The 25,930-nt window shown below is 37.5% G+C and overlaps 2 protein-coding genes across 4 annotated transcripts in view; one reads left to right on the top strand and one right to left on the bottom strand.

The window, feature by feature from the left end:
- CENPP (centromere protein P) overlaps positions 1–25,930 on the bottom strand; it is a 329,199-nt gene that overhangs the window by 266,414 nt on the left and 36,855 nt on the right. The gene's annotated exons all lie outside the window — the stretch shown is intronic.
- OGN (osteoglycin) lies at positions 788–23,265 on the top strand. Its single transcript, XM_034775711.1, has 7 exons — positions 788–980; positions 1,638–1,890; positions 12,292–12,388; positions 15,816–15,974; positions 17,833–18,035; positions 20,719–20,814; positions 21,455–23,265. The coding sequence occupies exons 2-7, from the start codon at positions 1,720–1,722 to the stop codon at positions 21,623–21,625; spliced, it is 897 nt and encodes a 298-aa protein (XP_034631602.1). The 5' UTR covers positions 788–980; positions 1,638–1,719; the 3' UTR covers positions 21,626–23,265.

Here is a 25,930-nt window from a genome sequence, read left to right as displayed (position 1 = left end):
CTTTGTAAACTTTGAAGTCAGTCATCTGGTTCCCATTTATCTTGACTGCCAAAGATATATAACAATTAAAAGGACAAAAAAAGGTATACAACAGACATTTAGAAAACTGGTGCTCCTACTTCATATCTAAATCATAAGCCTTGATGCAAATTACTAAAAATTCCTAAATTACTTACACAGAATTTTCCCCAAAACAAACATACATTGTAAAAACATCTTTCCAACATGTTGTCTAAGAAGTCACTGAAAATACATACCTTATTGAATTAACAGACTGCAAATTATAAGATATAGCATCCTAAAAACAAATAAGTTGTATATTTTTGTGTTTAACCCTAATATCACTTGGAGAAAGTAACAAAACGGATAGTACAGAAGAAGTCTGAATCTGCTAATGCTGACAAACTTGCATTTCATGCTTTAAACTTGGACCTTCTCTAAATACAAGTTGTAATGCAACATTTTACTGTTCATAAATGTGACTAATATAGAATACATATGTTTGGGCCTATCTTTGTCTCAATCAGAAAGCAGCTGCTTTGTCTCTTAGCTAAAATATTAGACAAAATGAAAAATATATGACTTGATATATAGGTCTTCATTTAATAAATTAATATTTTATTTACTAAAAAGAGGTGAAATGATTAGGCATGGTAGAGCAATACACATTGAATATGACCAGTTTTAGTAAGTAATATTTCAAGTTAGATGAACTAGACAGAATTACCACTTATTAAAATTAGTCTGAGTACAACCCCCTGCTCCAGAATATTACCTCTCACCCGGGAAGAATGCTAGCACAGCCTTCTTTACCTCATGGGAAGTGTTTTAAGGCTGGCAATCTCTGCAGTAGTATTTGTTTCAGCATCTTGGAAATAAACCACAGCTTTATTCTCTTATTCACCCACGTGGGATTAATGCATAGATAACAATATCTATACTGAAGAAAATCACAGGAGAACTCAAACTCTGCTACAACGGTAGGTGTGCTTTTCTAAGAAAACATCTTAATCCACAGCTCATCTAAAACAGTTTTAACTAAAGTATCTACCATATCAATTTCACTGGGAAAGTACAGTAGAAACCTTTCAAGTTTACTTAGAAATTTATTACTTCTTGATTTTTTCAGTGAGGGTACAAACAATGAAGTCCTCTCAATTAAAAAAAAATATACGCATTTTTCTTTTGTTCATTTTCAAATCCAAAGTTTCCATAGACAAAAGACTACAAATTTCTTAATTTAAATTAGCTTTGAAAATCATTATTTTGAACTTCTAAATAAGACTCAGTCTTTTTGTTTTTAACAATTTAACCACATGCATGCCAAGTATTTCAAATACTGTTTAACAAAATTTTCTGGCTATCAAACAAAAATGAAAGAAATATGATATCTTGCTAAATGTAAGTGACTGCAATGAGGTCAGCATTGCCCTCATTATTTGGAAACTAGTAAGCTTTTATTTATTACTTCTTAATATTTCTTTTGCTGTTAAGTGGAGATTTTTATAGGGCTAACATCTAATTAAAGAATACCAAGAGTTAAAAGTTGATCCCTGTTTCTTATGCGTTAGAAATCCCTGCCAACAAGTCCTCTAGGCTTTAAATATTGTTTTGACAGATTGCATTTTTATTTCCAGTCACAAAGAAAGTGTTCTCGATAGTCAACACTACCATTTCTTCTCCAGCTCAGAAAAAGCCAGACTCATTTTCTCTGCTAAAATGACGACTTTGCAGACTATCTTTTTTTTATTTTTCATTGTGCCTTTGGTGAAGTTAGTACCACCAATTCAACAAGAGTCACTCAATCTTTATGAGTATGATACAGACATTTTCGAAGAACTATTTAAACAAGATTATGAAGACAAATCCCAGGATGCAATAAAGAAAAAGGTATTTCATTTATATTATAAATTAGTTATATAATCTTTTAAAAACCGGACAAGCATTATGAATGAATTAGTTGTCAGATCCATGTATACACACTTTACAGAAAATTCTTGTAATGATAGGGAAAAGGTGGATCGCTTAAAAATTGAAGCAAAGCAAAAATAAAATCACAAAAGCATTCTTAACTATGGTTTTCATTAAGGGTCTGAAAAACCCAGAGATATAGGCAATCATAAAATTGATGGCTGACACATCATTCTTAGATCCCTTACCCTGGTGTGCCCAGGTATTTCAGAGACCTCAAAAGGATATGTCATGTCCAACAGACAAGGTGAGCCAAAGATTGAAAATCAGCATGTAGTTAGTCTTAATTCAGGATTTTTGTTTGTTTGTTTTGATGTTATAGTAGTATTTGAAACATTTTCATGAAAGTATGTACCATACATGTAATATATCATAAACCATAGCAGTTCTTTCAAGCTGGCACACAATCAATTGTAATATAATACAGCTTTTGCTTTTTAACTTATAGTCTATAATAGCTCTGAGTGATTGTATCCTACCAAGCAACAATAGGGAATCATTGCAATATTAATACTCCGTTTGTATGGGCTGAGGGGGATAGAGGAGAAAGCGTGCACTACATCAATCCTCAGCACCCCCTAATGACCAACTGTGAGTGATGCTGCTGTCAATCCTGATACCCAGGAAGTCAGGTACTTAACAAGAGATATACTCAAGAAAAGGAAGGAAGATTTAGTGCGAAGTGTCAGCGTAAAATACAAATCTCATAGCTCTGTTCAGACTCCTCCTGCTTCCTGCAGCTCCCATTGGCCTGGAGCAGCGAACTGTGGCCACTGGGAGCTGCAATCAACTGAACCTGTGGACGCGGCAGGTAAACAAACCGGCCCAGCCCACCAGGGACTTTCCCTGAACAAGCAGCCACTGAGCACCACTGACGTAGACATCCCTGTTTGGTGTTTGTCCAACCTGGTCTTCAAAACTTCCAATGATGGGGATTCCACAACCTCCCTTGGAAACCGATTTCAGAACTTAACTACCCTTATAATTACTACATTTTTCCTAATAGCTAGCCTAAATCTCCCTTGCTGCAGATTAAGCCCATTACTGCTTGTCCTACCTTCAGGGGACATGGACAACAATTTACCACCATCCTGTATAATAGCCTTAATATATTTGAAGACTGTTATCAGGTCCCCCTTCAGTCTTCTTTTCTCAAGTTTGTTTGTTTTTTTTTAATTTTATTTTATTAACTTTTGCTCATAGGTCTGGTTTTCTAAAGAACTGGACACAGTATTCCAGCTGAAGCCTCCCCAATGTTGAGTAGAATGAGACAATTACCGCTCATGTCTTACATACAACACTCTTGTTAATGCACTACAGAATATTATGCACCACAGAATATTTTTCACAACTGCATCACACTGTTAACTCATGCAATTTGTGATCCACTATAACTCCCAGATCTTTTCCAGATAGTACTACTATCTAGACAGTTACTTCCCCATTTGATTTTTCCTTCCTTAGGGACGTACTTTGCACTTGTCTTTAGTGAATTTTAACTTGTTGATTTCAGATCAATTCTCCAATTTGTAAAGATCATTTTGAATTCTAGCCCTTTCCTCTGAAGTGCTTGCAACCCCTCTGAGCTTGGAGTTATAAGTATATTTTTCACTCCATTATCCAAATCATTAAGGAAAATATTGAATAGTACTATACCAAGCACTCACCCCTATGGGATCGTACTAGATACACCCTCCCAGTTTGACAGCAAACCACTGATAACTACTCTTTGAGGATGGTCTTTCAACCACTCGTGCACCACCTTAAAGTAATTTTATCTAGACCATACATATTTCACTAGATTACTTATGAAAATGTCATGTGGAATTATGTCAAAAGCCTAACTAAATTCAAGATATACCAAATCTACTGCTTTCCCCCCGTTCACCAGGCCAGTAACCCTGTCAAAGAAGACAATTAGGTTGGTTTGGCATGATTTGTTTGTGACAAACCCCTGAGAGCTATTCCTTATAACCCTATTATTCTCTAGGTGCTTACAAACTGATTGGTTAATAATTTGTTCCAGTATGTTTATTTCCAAGTGTCCAAGTTAAGCTGACTGGTCTATAATTCTGCTGGTCTTTTTTGTTTCCCTCTTTAAAGATGGGTACTATGTTTGCCCTTCTCTAGTCCTCTGGGACCTCATTTAACCTCCAGGAGTTCTCAAAGATAATTGATAATGTTTCCAAGATTACTTCAGTTAGTTCCTTAAGCACCTTCAGATGAATTTAATCTGTCCTGCACAACTTGAATATATCTAACTTATCTAAATATTCTTTAACCTGTTCTTTCCATATTTTGGCTTGCAGTTATGCCTTTAATATTGCCTTTTTGAGAAACTGCCAGATCTCCTGAACTCCTTAATCCCTTAGGGTACGGCTTCACTACCCGCCGTGTCGGCGGGTAGCAATCGATTTATCCGGGATCGATATATCGCGTCTCGTTAAGACGCGATATATCGATCCCCGAACGCGCTCACCGTCGACTCCGGAACTCCACCAGAGCGAGCGGCGGTAGCGCAGTCGACGGGGGAGCCGCAGCCGTCGATCCCGCGCCGTCTGGACCCCAGGTAATTCGATCCAAGATACTTCGACTTCAGCTACGCTATTCGCGTAGCTGAAGTTGCGTATCTTGGATCGATCCCCCCCCCCCCAGTGTAGACCAGCCCTTAGATTTTCTTCCCATGGGATCTTACCTGCCAGTTCTCTAAATTCGTTAAGTCTGCTTTTTTTAATTCTATCTATGAATCTTTATTGTGCCACTTTCGCTTCTTGCTTTCCTTAGAATCATGAAATGTATTATTTCACCATCACTTTCACCCAAATTGCCTTCTACCTTCAGATGTGCAACCGATTCATCCATGTTGGTCAGAATGAAGTCTAAAATGGCTGTTCCCCTGGTTATTTTGTCTGTTTTCTGAAACAATACATTCCAAAAATTTATTGGAAATTTTGTGTTTTGCTATATTACTTTTCCAATAGTTAAGTCCCCTATTATTACCAGATCTTGTGTTGGATATTTCTGTTATTTGTGCTAGAAATGACTCATCTACCACCTCTAGTCAATCAGTATAGGTTATGGGTTGCAGCAATTATACAATCAAGTCTTATCTTACTTGTTTTTACATTAATTCCTCTCACTTCATCTTTCTTCAAATAGTTCAGCTGTTAACCTAAAGCATACAGTAGATCTTTGCTTTATTCTAAATTTGTGTGAATCATTTCTATATCAGGTGTTTATTTGGTTACCATACCATTGATTTACACAAATGAAAGAACTGGAGACCACTTAAACTAGATGTATGAACAACTGATAGCTACCTAAGAAGTCAACAGCCTTTACAAAATTACTGAAAAGACTAAAGCTTAATATAAGCAGGCAAAGCATCAGATGATATTTACTTTTTAAATTATTTTGATAAGAGGAAGACTACTTCATGACCAAAAAGCAAAATGAGAAGGCATATATGTAAATGGGGGAAATGTCAGTAGATATGTACTTGACTGATTCAAATGCCCAAATCAAAGTCCATATAAACAGTGCATATAATTAAACTGAAAGTCTACTGTAGGCCACTCTGCATAGTAAAGTGTGAGGAATGCAGCTGGTCATTATTTCCATCAAAACAGTTTTCCACAGACAAATATTTCTTTGCAACAAAAAAATAAAATAGTTCCTTATGTGCTACAAGTATGTCTAAATATGTTCCAAAATTCCAAATTTAAAAAAAAAAAAAAAAGGTAAAAACGATCAATAATTTAAGAGGCCCAATAATTTTTGACTATTTGCTTCCTGACTATTTCTACCACTGAACCTAATCAAAACACGTGACCACAGTTTTTTCTGGCCTATTACTTTTGTACATGCCCAACTGAAAATCTAGGTTTCATATGGCCAATTTCAATCTGTAGCAATGTATTTAAACTCAGTTATAAACCACTGAAAATAGTGATTTTTAACAGAAATGCTAACATACCCTTACTAAAAGTGTGAAAATATCACCACTGTAAAGCCTTTCTTTAAAGTGAATATAGTATTCTGTTCAGATAAACATTGAGATGAAACTGATTATAACATTTATTAATTGAAACCATAATATATGTTATTAGCTCTCTCTTTGGATGCACAACTCCACTCTGTCAAACACAAATACTAAATTTAGAAAAAAAGAAAAATCAAAAAGGATTGACATTTTAATTAACTCTTATCTGCATAAACCTGCATATACATATGTGCTGTTTTACCTACAGAGTCAACTAAGCTTTACATTCTACAAAAGAAAATAATTGTTGATCAAAACAAATTCTATCACTTAAAAATTAAAAGCAAACACTCAGAACGAAGGGGGCAGAGCTTGCCAGCCAACAAAATGAGACAGTTCAGTGTGGAGTTCAGCTTTGTCATTGGGTCTGATTCCTGTTTTCTGTTTTTTTGGAACAGTTAAGGCTGAAGAGAGGATCAAGGAGAACTCTAGCCCTACCATGGCGCTTCTTTAACAGGGTGGACTAAAGCATAATAGCCTAGATACTATTTTGAAGAGGAAGGAGAGGAGGAATGGAGTAGCTTGAGACACTACATTTTTCAAAGAAAGAAAAATGGAGGCAAAGGGTAGGGCAGAGATTGGGCCACTACTATTCTCATACGTTGGGAGCAGGAAGAGGAGCAAAGCACTGAGCCAGAGCTCTTTTAAGAGTAGTAGGGAGAAAGGTACAGTTGGGGGGCCTTCTGTGCATCAGAGACAGCAACAAAGGAGACAGGGGCCCAATATAAATTTGCTTATTGTATGGATGGGGCCAATTAAGTTATTTACAGAAGAGGAAAGACATCTGAAAGTTTCAAAGAATGACTTAAAAATAGGAGGAATAGGGGCAGCAAACTGGTTCATGTAAACTCCAGGACAGAGAAATTCATTACCAAGTAATGAAAAAAGAAGAATGCTAACTCAGCAGTTTAAGATGTGTTCATTATATCTGTGTAACACCATAATTTTTTTCTATTATAATATTATTTCTGTTCATAAAGGTTTGAAGATTAGTTTTTAAGATGTATGTAAAGATATTAATATTTCATTCACATTGCAAGTTGTGATTCACTGTCATTGTTATTCATATCAGCAATTTTAATTCATTATGGCTTGGACTGATTATAAAAATTCTCAGAAGTGAATAAATATGATGAAACTTATTAACTCACTGTAAGTAACAAATGTCAACCACGATACAAGCACTACTTCTTTGTGTTTAAAATAAACCTTCAGCTATATGGAGTGACCCTTAACGTGCTTTAGAGTGGTGAGTCAGTGACTTTACAGAGGGAGGAGAAAGTTGTCAGATGGCACCAGATTTTATATGTAAAAAGGCAATTTTTTTTTAAAATACTTATGTGCAAATCTTGCCTGTACCTTCATAGCTTCTTTTTTGGCAGCTGGACTAATGTGCAAAAGGGATGGAAGACAAAATATAGGAGTAGAGTCAAAGATCTTTCTTAGAATCACAGAACCATAGGTTTAGAAGTGACTGCAAGGGTCATCTAGTCTAACCCCCTGCCAAGATGAAGGATTTGTTGTGTTTAAACCATCCAAAACAGATTGCTATCAAGCCTCTTTGGAAAACCTCCAGTGAAAGAGCTTCCACAACCTCCCTAGGCAGTATGTTCCATTGTCCTACTGTTCTTACAGTTAGGAATTTTTCCTGAGATTTAATCTAAATCTGCTATGCTGTTGTTTGAACCGATTGCTTCTTGTCCTGCCCTCTCTGGCAAAGAGAGAATAACTTTTCTCCATCTTTTTTATGTATTTCAAGCATTTGAAGACTGCTATAATCTCCCCTCAATCTCCTCTTTCCATACTAAACATAACCAGTTCCTTCAGCCTTTGCTCATATGACTTGCATTCCATCCCTTTGGTCGCTCACCTTTGGATACTTTCCTGTTTCTCTACATCCTTTCTATACACGAGTGACCAAAAATGGACACAATACTCCAATTGAGGCCTAACCAGAGCCAAGTAGACCAGTACTATCACCTCCCATGGTGATTTGCATACTATGCCTCTGTTAGTGCAGCCTAAAATTGCATTTGCCCTTTTTATATTATTATTATTTTTGCAACAGCATTGCATTGCTTACTCGGGTTGAGGTTCTGATATACCACAACTCTCAGATCCTTTTCAACAGTGCTGCTGCCAAGCTAGTTATCTGCCATTGTGTATTTGTGCATTTGGTTTTACTTCCTTAAGTGTAGCACCTTTGTCTTTTGTTAAATTTCATTTTGTTGCCTATAGCCCATTTCTCCAAGCTATCAAGATCCCTTTGAGTTTTAGCTCTATCTTCCAAAGTGTTGGCAATTCCCCCAAGCCTTGTGTCATCAGTGAATTTGATCAGTATGCTTTCTATTCCTACATCCAGCTCATTAATAAAGATGTTAAACACCTGACCCAGCAAAGATCCCTATGCAACTTCACTTGAAACCTCCTGCCAACCTGACAGCATTCCGTTAATCATTACTCTTTCTTTGCAGTTGTTTAACCAGTTCTGTATCCACTTAATGGTAGTCCCACTGAGCCCACATTTCTCCAGCTTTCTTATCAAATGTCATGTGGAACTGTGTCAAAAGCCTTGCTGAAGTACAGGTATATTATGTCCACCACATCCACCAAACCAATAACCCTGTCAAAGAAGGAAATCAAGCTGGTTTGGTATGATTTGTTCTTAGTAAATCCATGCTTGCTGCTAGTGATTAGGCTTCATCCTCCAGGTATTCACAAACTGAATGTTTTGTAACTTGCCACAGTGTAAGAGGCCATGGAGCCTACTGCAGCCATTACGATAAACTGTCACCTGCATTGCTGTTCCACAGCTACTGTGTGGCCTGGTTGGGCAGTAATTGCTTGTCCTACAGCGTTTCAGCACTCTCTCCAACTACTTGTGCCAGTTGCTAAGTAAAAGATTTGCCCTACAAAGATTTTTTTTAAGTATATGTAATTCAGACTTGATGTATCATAAAATCCCTGGAGCAATTCTATATTCTTATGTAGTTGCAAATTAACTAGTTATGCAGCAACGACTGTTCAAAGAAGAACATCCAGATCTCTTACATCAAGGTCTAGCACTACATTTACGTTACTATGAAGGCAGCATTCCAAAAAACCCTTAGTGCAGGTACAACAGAGATCATGGACTTCACACCTAATAACTCTGGGCAGAATGTCAAAGCAGCATCAATTTTAAATGTATATGTTTGTTATATTTCTAAATTCAATTTCCATCTGAACATAATGTATCTACTGTTGCTGCAATTTACACCTAAGTAAAATAAAACTTGTGTATTTGACAGTATTTTGTATATAATCAGTTTTACTGTTTTGCTGATAAACTTCCTGCCTCCTGTGGAAACCACTAATGAGCTCTTCTCTGAAGGGAACTTACATGCACACTACAGCCGGGATCGATGCTCTGAGATCGACTCACTGGCCGTCGATTTAGCGGGTCTAGTGAAGACCCACTAAATCGATAGATCTCTCTCCAGTTGACCCCTGTACTCTACCCCCGATGAGAAGAGTAAGATAAATCGACAGGAGAGTTTCTCCCATCAACTCCCCACAGTGTAGACCCCGTGGTAACTCGACCTAAGGTACGTCGACTCCAGCTATGTTATTCATGTAGCTGGAGTTGCGTAGCGTAGGTCGACTTACCGCGGTAGTGTAAACATAGTCTTAGGCTCTGCAAGAGGTTACTTACCAGAAAACAGCAGCAGCAAGACTGAAACCGAGGCCTTGTCTACAATAGAAAGGGTTTGCTAGTATAGCTACATTGGCTAGTGGAGGTAGAGTTTATATCAGCAAATGAGGTTTTTTGCTCATGTAACTGCATTTACACTATGGCTTTTGCCAGCATAGCTTTGTCAGTTAGCGGTAGGATTTCCCCCCCACACACACACTCCTAATCAACATAAATATGCCAGGAAAACTTTTAACTCTAGGTGGGTTTTGCTGGTATAATTAAACCAGCAAAACTATCTACTTTGGATGCAGTTTTATCAGTATAAAAGTAGGGCTGTCGATTAATTGCAGTTAACGCACGCGATTAACTCAAAAAAATTAATCATGATTAATCGCAATTTAAATCACAGTGTTAAACAATAAAATACCAATTGAAATGTATTAAACATTTTGGATGTTTTTCTATATTTCAAATATTTGATTTCAATTTACAACACAAAATACAAAGAGTACAGTGTTCACTTTATATTACATATATTTGCACTGTAAAAATGATAAACAAAAGAAATAGTATTTTTCAATTCACCTCATACAAGTACCGTAGTGCAATCTCTTTATCATGAAAGTGCAACTTACAAATGTAGATTTTTTTATTACATAACTGCACTCAAAAACAAAACAATGTAAAACTTTAAAGCCTACAAGTCCACACAGTCCTACTTCTTGTTCAGCCAATCGCTCAGACAAACAAGTTTGTTTACATTTACAGGAGATAATGCCATATATTTCATGTTATAGCAGTCTCTGATGATGACTCGGCACATTGTTCATTTTAAGAACACTTTCACTGCAGATTTGACAAAATGCAAAGAAGGTACCAATGTGAGATTTCTAAAGATAGCTACAGCACTTGACCCAAGGTTTAAGAATCTGAAGTATCTTCCAAAATCTGAGAGAGATGAGGTATGGAACATGCTTTCAGAAGTCTTAAAAGAGCAACACTCTGATGCGGAAACCACAGAACCCAAACCACCAAAAAAGAGAATCAACCTTTTGTTGATGGCATCTGACTCAGATGATGAAAATGAACATACGACAGTCCACATTGCTCTGGATCGTTATCGAGCAGAACCTGTCATCAGCATGGAAGCATGTCTTCTGGAATGGTGGGCGAAGCATTAAGGGACATATGAATCTTTACCACATCTGGCAAGTAAATATCTTGCGACACTGGCTACAACTGTGCCATGCAAACAGTGGAATATGGAACTATGGAAAACACTGTTAACATACAAAAGATTTCATAACTAGTTTGGAACTTAGGTGCTAACCAAACTTACTCTCTTTTCACGGAACTCACTAAAGTTAATTTTGTACCCAAAGTAATACTTCAAGACTGAGGTTTTGTTCCCTGTAATCATTTGCTGACTGGGCTTTGTGGGTCCTCCGCCTCAGTTGAAGTGATGGGCCTTACCATCCCAGTACCCAGAATAGGTACACACCTTCCAACTTCTGCAACAAAGGAAGCAGCCGGTTTTCAGACAAGTCTCCTTTCCCTGTACAAACAGATTCACTGCCAACAAAGAACCATCCTGTGAACTGAATAAGGCAGGAGTCCAGTAGAAAAACTAGTATGTGATCATATAATTAAAGACCGTATCATAATGCATACACACAACGGGGCACAACTGATGTTTCATAGGCAACCTTAATTTTAGCATTTCCTAACTTTTGGGTGCTTCATTCTGCAACCTTAATGTTCCTTTAGTATTGTATTTTGTGGTTTAATTTCCTATATTTTTAAAAAAGCAAAGGGAAAAACAAAATTTAAGAATTGCTATCCACACTCTGGTCATCAACAGAGTTAGAACCATTACATACAATACAGAGACCTCTACCACCTAAGCTAATGGAGTAACTAATAGCAATAATATGTTGTCTTCCTCTATGTCAGCTAGTCATTATTGAGGGAATGACACACACTTAGCCACCAGGTTAAAGTACCTTGCTGAACTGGAGCAAATATCTGCAAGGGGATAGGTTTGGAAAGTAAAGTTTACATACACTTGATAAAAGATATTAGCATGTTCTATGTTTCAGGAGAAAAATTCTCACTTTTTATTGAGAAGTGTATTTTATTTTACTGAGACTATTTATGTATATTGATGGTCTCAGTGTATTAGGATTGTTATCTATTTGCAAATAGTCTTTTGAATGCTGATGTTTAAGGCCAATTTGAAATCTAGTCAATTTCTAAGATTAAGTTAAGACCAGTTTCAGGTATACTCCTGTTCCAAAATCTCCTCCTTCTCCTCATTATTTGTTGTTTTATAACATTTTCCTATTTTAGAAATTCTTCTCTTTCTCCTCTCTGTGTGTGAAACCCACAAACAAAAGGGGAAACTGGGTATATATCAAATGCTGTCCAAATGCATGAAATAAACAATGTTTTTCTCTAATTCCTTTCAGTTAGAAGTATTCATTATAAGAATAGTAAGCAGCATATTTTAAACCGTAGTACAATATTTAAGTTTGCCTTTAATGGTTTGGTTTAATGGCTTGCCTTTAATGAACACTCCATTTTTTTACCTTTGTTCTTAAAGGGAAAAGATGGCATGATTGTTTCTCCTGACTCTAACATACAGCTGGAACTGCAGAGAGATGAGAGTGTACCTAAAGTACCACCAACCAAAGATACAAGTAAGTTATAGAAAAGTTACATTATTAAGCTTTCTAAAATAAAATATTTCACATAAAAAAAAAGAGTTCAGTGAAGGACAACTGCATATAGCATTCATCTTTTCATTTATAAACAAGGTTTTCATGAGCTCGGTGGGATTTCTGCTAACTCTGGGGTGGAAATTTTAAAGAAGCTCCAGATATATTTCTGAATACATGCAGACCAGTTTATCTGATGCTCCTATCACATCCTCTAGGAAAACACACATATTGAATGCCAAATGAAAGCATAATAAAGCTAACAATATGAACTAGACAATCAGGCAAAAATAACTCGACTAATTCATGTTGAAGTGAAATTCGCTCACCGCAGCTTGTATGTGGTGAGTCTTTGGCTGGATGGCGAGATGTAAAGAGGTATTACCCTTTAAGGGCTCTCTCTTAACAATAGGTGAGGGGAACAGGGACAGGTCAGGGGCTGGGTCACTGCCCTTTCTGCAGACTGGAATGTAATGAGCGTGTTTAGAACCCACACAGCTCTGGAGAAGCTGTTTTTTACCTGGATCAGGCTGGCAGCTCCCACTCACCCACCCATAACATTTGCAAAAGAATTGGATTTCTATACGAACGGCCATGGGCATTACTCTAGTCGCTCTTTTTCTTAGTGAGCTGGAAAGGTATTTTTCCCTCACCACCAGATTGGCCAAGACAGGGTGGGGTGAATTTTTTTTGCCTTCCTCACAGTAGGTCTGGGACCCAGTAGGGTGTGTGTGTTTGAGTTTGGGGGTGGGACTTAGGTTATAATGTCACAACTTCATAAGTAATAATTGTGCCAGATGTCCAGTGTAGATAATCATTATGGAACGGATACAGTTATCAGATAAAATGAACTGGCAAAGAATTTGAAAGAAAGGATCCCTTAAGGGACCTGTGTAAGAGGGAATGTTGGGACTCCTACATCTGGAACAGCATGAAAATCTCTCTCCTTTCCTAGCCCCACAACAGGATGGTTGGGACCAGATTGTGGATTATGTGGAAGTGATTATGGAAATAATCATGACCTGCATTATACAATTTATTGCAGGGTTCTTTCAGATATCTTCAGTGAATAAAATTGCAGTCTAATTACACCACATCCATTTCCTGCTGTCTTTCTTATGGCATGGCCAGACAATGGGTGAAGTGAAAAAGTAGAGAGACTTCTATGGGGAGTGATCTGCTCTCAGCACCTCAACTTCAGAGAGAAACAGAATATGTCTGTACTGTAGCTAGACAGAGCTTAACTTGACAGAGCTTTAGACGTTAATCATGGTTAACGTTTCCGCAGGTACATTCTCCACTAGCTCAAATTTCCCAGTAGTTTTCAAGTGTATCCCCACAAATAGCTTTTCTGTAATTAACCATGGTGTGGTCCACATGTGAAAGGAAAAAATAAATAAAATAAAAAATAATAAAACCTCCACCTCAAACCCCCATCTCCTTGTCAAAAATAAATAAAATAAAACAAACCACTCTTGGGTACGACTGCTATCTAGAAATCCAGGATCAAACAAATAATTTAACAAGAATCATAAGTTAAAAACATTTTAATCAAGGAACAATTATAGCCTCCACAATCTACAGACATTTCCCCAGCCAACCAACATTCTCTGAAATGAATCATCTGCCAATTAGTTCTCATCCAACGGTGAGCAAAGCTAGTGCACTCTCCAACTCCAATGAAAGAGTCATGCAATGTTGATGGTATATTGATTACAATGCTTCTCCAACCACTTCACTATTTCCTGTATTCACAAACAAAATGAGCAATTGGAGTCTAAGGGTAGAGATCTGAAATCACAGGCAAAAGACTGAATGCAAGGCTAATGAATGGGGTCCAGTATTAACCTCAGGAATCTCTCAATGGAAAGAAATAACTGAAGGCTTACCAATTCTCAGCTTGCCCATACCTAGCAGCCATTTAGTTATGGGTATCAAAAACTGCCAATTGTTCTAGAAGGATCTTCTTTGTTAGGTGGATAGCAAAAAGACAAGTACCACCTATGCGCCATACCCAGATATATGTGAAAGATGACTAAAGGTTTCAATACCACAAAGAGTTAGAAATTAGAACAAACAAAAGTTGTAGCACAATTGAATTCAAAGCTGCAACATTAACTTTGAGGCAAGGCCTGAATATTCCATGATTTCATGAATGTGCAATTTGCCTTAGCATCCTTTGCTGCCTTCTGCCTTTGCTGCAGAATTGTGCTCCAGAATCCAAATATTGTCCTATTCTTATACATCTCTTCCCAGCCCTTGAAAACATGAAACAATTAGAAATTGATAGTTTTCATCCTGAGCCTGCAGAATATCTGAAACAAAAGGTCAAAGGCACAAACTGCCCCATTACATCAAATGAGTTGTCTGAAGCCTAAAAATAAAGTAAACACCAACATTAAGTATTTCACTGCTAATTATTTTAGCAGACACAGCCAGTAAATGGACATTTCCCTCATTGCCCAAAATGTCTCCCAACGAGCCAAAAGCTTCAAGTATTTCCCTACTCACAGAATCATAGAATATCAGAGTTGGAAGGGACCTCAAGAGGTCATCTAGTCCAACCCCCTGCTCAAAGCAGGACCAATTCCCAGCTAAATCATCCCAGCCAGGGCTTTGTCAAGCCGAGCCTTAAAAACCTCCAAGGAAGGAGGTAACTAACAAAACCTTCAACTTTCCCATACAAACTTCTAAAAAGCAGTTATGTTAATATAAAAATCTTTTGCACAATGGAAATGAAAACAGCAGTGACAAAGTAAAAACAATTAATAAAGTATTGGGATATTAATTTCACTTTTTTAATTTAATAAATTAATTCATTGCCTATATTTTTCAATGTAAATCAAACTGGCCAGAAATTTCTAATCTGCCACAGGATCCAAGGAACCTGAAGTATTTATGTACTGCTTGCACAGAGCACACAGGCCATGCTCATAAGATGTAGGGTTATTTATGGTCTCACTCTCTGACTGGTTCACGTGAACACTTTTGCTTTTCTAAGATTTGTTTTCTAACGTAACTTCCACTTTGAAAGCAATCGTTTTTAAGGAAGGCAAGTGACATTACAATCAGTTATGCTGAATGCTTATACAGCTGTAATCATTTCAAATCAATTCAATAACATAGTTGAGTAACTCTGATAAATGGTGCTTCAGGAATAGATTAAAAAAAGGAAGCTAGAATATGTAAGTAGAAAAGTGCAATTCTCCATACAAGGAATGTCTAAGAGAAAGGATTTGATGACTACGATGTCTTTTTTGACCCTACTATCTTGAGAACAAATATATAAAGTCCTGAAAGAAGACAAACCTTAACTCAGTTAAATTCTATTTTTTGTATTAGTTTAAAGATTGATTGCCAATCTTTTAGCTTTCTACTGATACAAGAAAATAAAATTCTTTTTTTGCAGATTTGCCCACTTGTCTGCTGTGTGTGTGTTTAAGTGGATCGGTATACTGTGAAGAAATTGATATTATTGCGATTCCCCCTCTGCCAAAGGAAACAGCCTATCTTTATGCACGATTCAACAAAATAAAGAGAGTGGCAGTCTCAGATTTTGCTGATATTCGTAAGCATATTTAGACTTTAATCTTTTTAATTAGGTGATATGTGCTTATAGTTTAAAGTTAAATTCTTCCTTGCATATTGTGTTGGGGGGGGAATACCAAAATAAAATACATTTCATATTCATTGTTGAATTCCACCATTGCATTAATATGTATTATATATAACACACTACTATTAGAAAGGAATTGTAAAAGCAAATCTGGAAACCTAGCTAAGCCCAACCTATGGCGGGCGGAGGAGAGCGGGGGGAGGGAGGGCATAGCTGTACATATATGACAAAGCTCCGAGTCCTGGTTACCCTAATTCACAAATACCATGAACCACATAAGTAGAGTTGTTCATGGGTTGTCTTAAAGGAACCAGAAAGTATCAAGTGGAATTCACAGAGGTAAAGAAAATATACACTTTTATTACTTCAAACCTTTTTCTGTGCAGATTGCCCTGCTCTCCCTAACTAATTAGTAGGAACATACAGCAGAGAAACCTGATCTTAACTAAAGTTAAGCGTGTCACCATTAATGCAATGCTAAATGTTTAAATTAAATACCAAGCTCTCAAAAGTAAAGAAATTCTACAAGTTAAGATTTCTCTTACATTGTCAAGTCCATCTCTTTGTTCATATGCAGTATTATTTATTCTCTTCTTTGTTGAAAGTGACTTTAAAAGCATTTGTCTTAAGAACTGGGCTTGCTCCTTTTTGTGATTCTTTTGGAAATATGAAGAAGGCCTGGAAAGTTTATTTTATTTATTAATTTTTCTTATGCTTATCTTTTACTGTAGAAATTCAAGTATGTTCTTGGCTGAAAGAGATAATGACTAGATAACTAATCAAATGGTGACAGTTCTAAGGCCAAGAGTGTAGAGAGAAAAGAGAGGGGATTTTGTCAGACTTTAAAAACTGCTTTTGTTTTTATTTACCTATTTAACCTCAATGACTAATTAACATTTGGAAGGACACGTTTGTTGAAAATTCACCTGCCTTTTTACTTATATTCACCCTATCTGGGGATAGAATAAATCTCTTGGAATCTGTGTGTTTAATTAAAGTGAACATACACATCAAGGGGACTGAATTAAAGTTACACAGGCAGCTACTATTATGGCATTTCCAAACCTTGAATGTTTAACTTGGCAACCTTACTATTCTTAGAATAGTTTTCTTCAGTGTAATTTCCTGATTTTTTAAAATAACAAACAGAAAAAACAGAAACTACATCAAGTGGCACCCTCCTGACCCGCCACATAGGTGGTCATCTGGAACAGGACCCTTAGATCCACAGCACAGACCTCTTATCACTTGAGATAACAAATAACCAGTAAAAGTAGTAGGCTTTTATTCTCTGTGTGGATCAGTCACTAATTGTTAACCTCTTTACAAACCTCTAGTGAATATGTGTGAACTGAGAGTTTTTCAGATACTTATATCTTGACCACATTTGGGTGGATTTTCACAGGGACCAGAGGCATATCCCTAAAACCTGGGCAACTTCTGTGCCAAATTTCAAGTTTCCCTCAAAAGGATGGAGACACTAGAGCTTCTCAATGAAATGGTTAGATGTATATAATTTTAACTGGGAAAGACTACTTATTTTTCCCTAGCCTTGCTCTTGGCTGAACTGTTTGTTTTGTTTTGTTTTTCAGCCTAAGGCATTTGTGGAGAATTTTAGCCCAAACAATTAAAGATTTAAAAAGTTATAAGAAACTGAAAACAGGGACTTATAATGCAAAGTGTTCAGCAATCATATTTATAAGCATTTCTACAAGAGCCACTTATAATAGGAGTATATTATGCTTTACTGCGTTTTACACAGCATGAAAATTAAATGTAATATTCGGGTTTTTATTTCCTTTATATAAAGCTACGTTAAGAAGAATTGATTTAACTGGAAATATGATAGACGAAATTGAAGACGGTGCCTTTTCAAAGCTTCTGTTATTAGAAGAACTTTCACTTGCTGAAAATAAACTGATAAGACTTCCAGTTCTGCCCCCCAAGCTAATTACATTTAATGCAAATTACAACAGAATTAAGAGCAGAGGTATCAAAGCAAATGCTTTCAAGGTAAGTAACAGAGGTTATAAAAATTGGAGTAACTTACATAAAATTAGATAAATAACCATCATCATAGATGTAGTGTTTGTTAAATATTTGTAAACTTTACTGTAAGACTCTGAGCATAGGTACAGGAGGTTTTTCAGATTTTTAAAACAGTATGCTTTTTATTTAAGGTACATGGAATAACAGCAATGCTCTGTTAATGATGCAAATTAGTTTAATTTTAAATAAAATGTTGCCCTCCTCACTTTTAAAATCCACATAAAAAAGTACCTTTGGCCTCCAAATTGGTAGGTCAGATCAGGGGCCAAGGCAGAATTTTAAATTTTTTTAACACACTAGGAAGTGAATTGGACAGCAGCTCCTGAAATAAGACACTCTTAAAAGAGTTTTTTTATTAAAAGATTTGAGGAGGACGAACAGCCTCTCCAAGTCTTGTGATACTTCCTGCGGAAATGTCCTTCCTGCACACCTCAGATGATCTACAGAAAGGAGGAAAATGACACCCTGGTCTCCTACAGCTACCTGTATTCTTATTCAGTACCCCCCTCCTCCAGCATTATACATGTGAGTTCTGTAGAAAGAGGGCTTTGGAAGAAAATCTGATTATCTGCAAGAGAGGACAATTTTCCCCTACCCCCATGACTCAGGAGGCCTATTAATCTTCAATGAGCTTCCATTGGTTCATCCCAGGCCTGAGTAGCTTATTTTGGTTTGTCTGGGACTGAGTAAACTACTAATACTGGGAATTCTGAGGAGTATCCTAAAAGTCTGGGAAATGCAGGTAGGAGAAGTGAGAATATGGAGCTAAGCATCTTCAGGTTTACTAATAGGATCCTAACAATCCCAATAAGGCTTTTAGTGAAAAATACTTGTAGCCTTAACTTCACCTTAAATTTTTTGTATGGAAATAGTTCTGTAGCTATGGAGAGCTATTACATTGTTACATAATAAGCTGTGATTACGTAACTAAAGTAAACAGGGCTTGATTTGGTTCTAATTGTGAATTTGTATGTCAGGTTGTTGGCACAGCAACCCAGAAAAACATGTTGATATATGGCAAAAAGAGATTACTCAAAATAGAAGAGTCACTGAAAGCACCATGACACCTGCTCACACCAGTCACAATCCAAAATTCTTCACTGCAAGGAGGACATAGCCCACCTTGGTATTCAGCTACAAGTATGGTTATGGAAAGTGAGGGAAAACATTAACAGAGCAACAACCAACAACAACAAAATATCATTACAATCACAAGAAAGGTTAACACTAGAGGATATTTAGTCACGGCCATATTCAAATACTCTTAAATAAAGCTATGGCATTAAAGCCTGAAGTTTAATAGAACTTGTTTTATTAAATTTTTTGATCTCTCAAAAATGGTTCTCAACCAGGCGTACATGTACCCCGGGGATACATAGAGGTCTTCCAGGGGGTACATCAACCCGTCTAGATATTTGCCTAGTTTTACAACAGGCTACATAAAAAGCACTAGCTAAGCAAGTACAAACTAAAATTTCATACAGACAATGACTTGTTTATACTGCTCTACATACTATACACTGAAACGTAAGTACAATATTTATATTCAAATTGATTTATTTTATAATTATATGGCACAATTGAGAAAGTAAGCAATTTTTCAGTAATAGTTTGCTGTGACACTTGTATTTTTATGTCTGATGTTGTATGCAAGTAGTTTTGAAGTGAGGTGTAACTTGGGTACACAAGACGAATCAGACTCCTGAAAGGGGTACAGTGGTCTGGAAAGATGAGAGCCACTGTGTTAGCATATTACATACAGTACTTCCAACAAAAGAACATTTAAACAGGATGGCTTTATGGACATATATTAGCCAAGGTATGTATTCAGAAGAAAAATGCTGATATCTATTGCATGGGCTGCAGGTGGAGCCCCAGGCTCTGTTCCCCCCCCACGGCCAGAGACCTCTGATCGGAGGAGCCCCAGGCCATCCGAAGCCCGGAGCTTCCCCTCACCCGCCCCCTGCGCCTCCCCTCCCCATACTCCAAGCCACCCCAGGGAAAAGCGTCTCATCTGGAAGAAGAACAGGAGTACTTGTGGCACCTTAGAGACTAACAAATTTATTAGAGCATAAGCTTTCTTATATTCTCTAATAAATTTGTTAGTCTCTAAGGTGCCACAAGTACTCCTGTTCTTTTTGCGGATACAGACTAACACGGCTGCTACTCTGAAACCTGTCATCTGGAAGAAGCTTTTAGAATCATAGAATATCAGGGTTGGAAGGGACCTCAAGAGGTCATCTAGTCCAACCCCCTGCTCAAAGCAGGACCAATTCCCAACTAAATCATCCCAGCCAGGGCTTTTGATGTGCCCCATGCAGGTTCTGGGGCGGTATCTGCTACTCAGCTTTTTGGGTTCATCAGTAGTCTCTCTGGAGTCCAGGGAGATTACTGATGAACCCAGGAAGCTGAATACCACATACCGCCTCCTCAGCCAATCCGGAACCTGCATGGGGCATAATAAAGCAAAAGCTTCTCCTGCCAAACCCCACAACCGGGGGTCCAGCGGCAGCACCAGGGGAGAATGAGTCTCTCCTGGCCTATTATACCTGCTGCCCATGTAGACTGGCATAGGAGGGACTGAACTACTGACAGTGTAATCAAGGAAAATCAACACTAATTTTTTTTCTCCTTTTTTTTTCTACAGAAGCAGACCAATTTGTCATATCTCTATCTAGCACACAACACACTGGAATCTGTACCTCTTAACTTACCAGAGACTCTGCGTGTTCTGCACCTTCAGGTCTCAAAATATTTTTTAACATTGTACAACAAAGGGCACAGATAATGATTTAGCTAAAATAAGACCATTCTTGCTTTCTTTCATTATTTGTTTTCAATTTGGTTCACACTGTTGTTGTGTTACCATCGTCCAAAAACATTCCACTGAAAACTAAACATTAGTACAAACACGTACCTAAATATATTTAGCACCATAGCACATGTGCTCATCCTATCTTTGAAATATTAAAAAGCAATAAAGTAGTTGAGATTTCAAATAATTCTTCAGAATAAAGTAAAATAGAAGTTCTCCTAGCTGTTTGGTGGCTGATTGTAACTGTAACGCTGGAATTTGTCACTACTGTTTGTTTCTTTATTTAAGGGCAGTCACCGGCCACAATGAGCAATAGAATAACCCTTTGTCAACAAAATGTACTGGATTTCAGTACTAATGTAAAATTACTGGTTAATAACTGCACTCATAGAATAAACCCTTCAGAAGACATAAAAACAAACAAACTTAAGAGTCAGAGTCAAAAACAACAAAATAAAAAAAAACAAGAAAAAATGAGAGACATAATTAATTATTGGTAAGATTCAGATACTTTCATCTAGGTTTTGATGCTGAAACATTTTCAAACTATCTTTGTTTTGTTTTGCAGTTTAACAACATAACCTCAATCACAGATGACACATTCTGCAAATCCAACAACACACGTTATATCCGTTCACGTATGGATGAGATAAGAATGGAAGGCAACCCAATCATCTTGGCAAAGCATCCTAATGCTTTTTCTTGCTTGAAAACACTGCCTGTAGGAGCATATTATTAACCACTACCTATTAATTATACATGCTAAAAACTTAAGTATGGTAACAGATGATCATTCCTGTTCCTTTTTTAAATGACTATATCCTTTCCCTTATTATGTTTTTCTATATACCTAATGAACTTTTAATCATGTTAAAAATGTAGTTCTAGTCTGAAAAATCACTATGTAAAAAAACAGCATCTGCTCACTTGGCAGACCCAATATTACCTGTACTTTCAGATTCATGTAAGTTTATGACAGTGTCAAAAGTATGGGCTTAACCCTGCAACACTTACTTCTGCAAGCATCCTTTACTCATAGGTATCATTCCTTTAACTTCAGTGGTTTAAATGCAATACTCATATGAATAAGGATTGCAGGATCAGGCTGTAAGTTTTAATTACTTTATTCATACTAACACTGCAAAGCAAACACAGCTGTGAGAATGTTATTCTGACTTGCACATCAGCAGAATTGCTAATTAAGTTCCAAGAGTCAGTCACTCATGCAACTCAATTGCAAGTTGGAGGCAATGGGTTTGCACTGGTGTAACTACAACCAGAATCTGGCTCAAATCATTTTAATTACGGATTAAAATCCATGCCCTGTAAAAAGCACAGGTTCACTCTAAGTCTTTGTCTTGGTCAGGAAAATCATTGAATTCAGATCAGGCTTCGAACAGATGAACTTTGTTTTTTCTTTTGGTAAACCAAGAAAGTTTCACTGGAACGCACTAAGAAAAAATAAAGATGGACTTTTACAATGTCACTTTTTAGAATAGAAGCCATAGTTCAATTACTGGAAAAATGTAAAAAACAGACACAGAAAACTTTAAAATGCTTAGGAATAAAATGCAAAGTTGGTTCTATCTTAAACTGTAAAACGGTGTGAAAAACTAATACAATTATATTACCAACATGGTTTTACCCTTTTAGCTTTTTTCAGATGCAAGCAATACAAAGGGACAGTCTCATATTAATGGTGGGGGCTTTTGACTGACAGTTCAGATTAAAATAAAGATAACTACACCCTAAAGATATTGATTCTGACTTAACACAAATACACAATTTCAGATTACTTTTCTTTTTCTGTTTTTGTTTGTTTCACTAGGAATTTGCACAGTCCTCATTTGGCTTAGCTGCTTCATAAATACAAATGTACAAAAAAACCTAATCACTGATACTAGACTTATTTTTCCTGGACAAGTGGTTTATGAAAGGAGCTTGTTGAAATATGAAAAGTTCTCAACTTCATAGTTATTTTTTTTGTTTGTATAGTTATTTAAATTTCAAATACATAAAGGTATTTCACTTTGGAATCACTGTCTTTCCTTAGTAATATAAGCCAGTTTACAGTAACAACTTTTTTTTATTTCCAGTCTAATTAAACAATAATATGACAGTGCTTGACCTGAGCAACGAATATAGTTGAATTGAATATTATTATGTGCACATTAAAAGCCTGAGGTACAGTTAGTATGCACCTATGAAAATTGAAACCTAATAGGCTTTTTAGTAGTGTCAAAACCAAAAATTGTTTGACTGGTTTTAATTTTCTTGGAGAAGAAAGTGATTATTTTATTATAATTATTTAAAAAAATAAAAATAAGCCAGAAGATTTTTTTTATCTTGAATACATAATTAAGAAAAATCACAATCACACTTGCACCAGTATTGTTTCTTTTTTTTTCTTTTAAATCCCCTGATATTTTGAAAATTAAATTTATCACTCTTGTTGGGGTTGATGAATTAACTAGCAGCTAGAACACTTGATTTTCATTTTCCATTTAAAAAAAATTACTCTTGAGTCATGAAACTCTTATGCTTTAAAGTTTTTAATAAAAAAATAAAAACATCCACCCCACAGCAGCCACCATTATATTCCAAGTTCAAGTCAAGCTGATGCCAAAAGGAAAAAAAAAAACATTTCTTTGTCCTAGTAGTGGCCAATGTATAACAGGAAGAAGATTCATCTTAACAACAACCAGTATAAGAGTAATAATGTTGTACATGTAGCAGGCGCACTATATCTTGCTCTTATTCCAAACCTTGATTAGTAGAGAAAGCTCTTTCCATACATAAATAGGACCAAAGAACAATGTTTAAAGTTGGTTTAGGATTGCTTTCGTATGAAAAAAACAGGTTTTTATACATATTAGAACGAATCATCAATATTTCTTAAAAATGCTCTTCAACAGTCATTATTAAAGATTTATTTATATATTGTACCACAAACTAGCAAGTAAATTAACTTAATCTCCTAATATTCTCTCAAAAAAGCTAAAATGCTACAAGAAGACAAGGGATAGTCTCTGAAATACTAGTGTATGTAATTTTATATGGTTTAATTTATCGTCCCCAACACAGTGTAGTTTAGCTCTCAAAAGCCTTAGAGTAATATAGGAGACGGGCTTGGAAATTAAGGAATTTCTGAAACCTCTATCATGTACTTGTTTCCCCTTCATTTCTAATAATCTCTTATGAAGCTGAATACAGATTTTTTAATCTACTGATTTTTTTTGACCAATCATTCTTTTGTAATCCATGACTTTTTTTAATGAAACTTGAAAGTATTTTTTCTTCCTTATTAGTCCAGCAGCATCAGTTAAGATACAGTAACTCCTCAATTAACGTCCTCCCGCTTAACGTTGTTTTGAAGTTACGTTGCTGCTCCATTAGGGAACATACTCATTTAAAGTTGTGCAATGTTCCCTTATAATGTCGTTTGGCTGACTTTACAAGGGAGCATTGCACAAGTTCCTCTTCTCCACCTTCTCCCCCTCCCTTCCTCCCGCCCTTCCAGCGCTTCCCCCACCACCAAACAGCTGTTTGGATTTTCTGTGACAGAGGGAGGGAGCGAGCGGGGAAGCTCCCGGCAGGCAGGGTCACCCAGAACGCAGGGGCTTTAGGGGCTGACAGGGACCTGACCTGCAGCTCTAAAGCCCCTTTCGGAATGCAGCCCTGCAAGCACAGGCCGGAGGATTCAGGAGGAGCAGGGGCAGCCACGCAGCCAGCAAGAAGCGGCGCTTTCCACTTCAAAGCCGGACGGAGAGAAGCAGCACTTTGAAGGGGAAAGCGCTGCTTCTCTCCGTCTGCGGGGTGCACGGCTGCCCCTGCTCCTCCTGAGTCCTCCGGGCCATGGAGGAGCAGGGGCAGCTGCACAACCAGCGGCCGGAGAGAAGTGGTACTTTCCCCTTCAAAGCCGGCCAGAAAGAAGTGGCGCTTTGAAGGGGAAAGCGCCGCTTCTCTCCGGCCGCTGGCTGCGCGGCTGCCCGTGCTCCTCCTGAGTCCTCCAGCCTGTGCTCGCAGGGCCACATTCCAAAAGGGGCTTTGGAGCTGCAGGCCAGGGCCTCAGGGCCCCCTTAGCCCAGGGCCCTGCAGCCCCTAAAGCCCCCTGCATTCCAGGTGGCCCTGCCTGCTAGGGGAAGGAGGAGAGCAGCTCCCAGAATCGCGGCTCCCAGAATTGCGGCCATGGGGGCGGTGCCGTGCTGCGCAGAGCCACCTGCACACCCCCTGCACCAAACAAGAGCTGCCCCAGGTAAGTGCTCTGCACCTCCTGCCTGCCCCAGCTCTGAGCCTCCTCCCACACCCCCACCCTGAGCGCCCTCCCGTACCTTAACTGCCTCCCAGACCCTGCCCTCCCGCACCCTAACTGCCTCCCAGACCCTGCACCCCAGTCCTGAGCCCTAGGGGTAAGACAGGGGCACCTCCCCACCACAGTACAGTACAGTATATAATGCCTTTTGTCTGCCCCCCAAAAATTTCCTTGGAACCTAACCCCCCGCATTTACATTAAATCTTCTGGGAAAATTGGATTCATTTAACATTGTTTCACTTAAAGTTGCATTTTTCAGGAACATAACTACAACGTTATGTGAGGAGTTACTGTATGTCAGCATAGCTGAGAGCAGATCTTGTTACTTTAAATTGTATATGCTCTGTACCAGCAGCAGATGGCCTTGCCTCTGTTAGGATTTTAGCCATTGATGTAGTGGCACCAGTGTAAACCCCTCGTGTAGATGCACTGGACTGGTGCAGTGAGTCTGTACTAGTGATGATAGAGTGGTGTAGCTACACTGGTGACTAAAATCTAAGAGACAAGGGCTTACAGGACATTGTTTTTATCAAAATTCTACTTAAAGTAATTCCTCTTTCAGAGGTGGGGGTGATAGTTATACACTTTAAAATTTACATATTTAAAATCTGGAGAACAATCTCTATGAGATTACAACATTCTTATGTTAAGTTAAATTTTGGAACTGTAATGTTTGACAGTGTCACTTTAAAACAACTGCATCTGCCTATTTATATTAATTTATTCACATGC

Source organism: Trachemys scripta, chromosome 7, assembly GCF_013100865.1.
Source record: "Trachemys scripta elegans isolate TJP31775 chromosome 7, CAS_Tse_1.0, whole genome shotgun sequence".
In the NCBI taxonomy this organism is placed as follows: domain Eukaryota; kingdom Metazoa; phylum Chordata; order Testudines; family Emydidae; genus Trachemys; species Trachemys scripta.
The sequence above is the reverse complement of the archived record's forward strand: the minus strand, read 5'-3'. Positions and strand labels throughout refer to the sequence as shown.

Bases quoted from the DNA above. Each gene is read 5' to 3' on its own strand.
- OGN (XM_034775711.1), top strand. From the start codon at position 1,720: ATGACGACTTTGCAGACTATCTTTTTTTTATTTTTCATTGTGCCTTTG. The intron at 18,036-20,718 runs GTAAGTAACAGA...TTTTTTCTACAG, and splicing joins TCAAAGCAAATGCTTTCAAG to AAGCAGACCAATTTGTCATA. The intron at 20,815-21,454 runs GTCTCAAAATAT...TTTGTTTTGCAG, and splicing joins TGCGTGTTCTGCACCTTCAG to TTTAACAACATAACCTCAAT.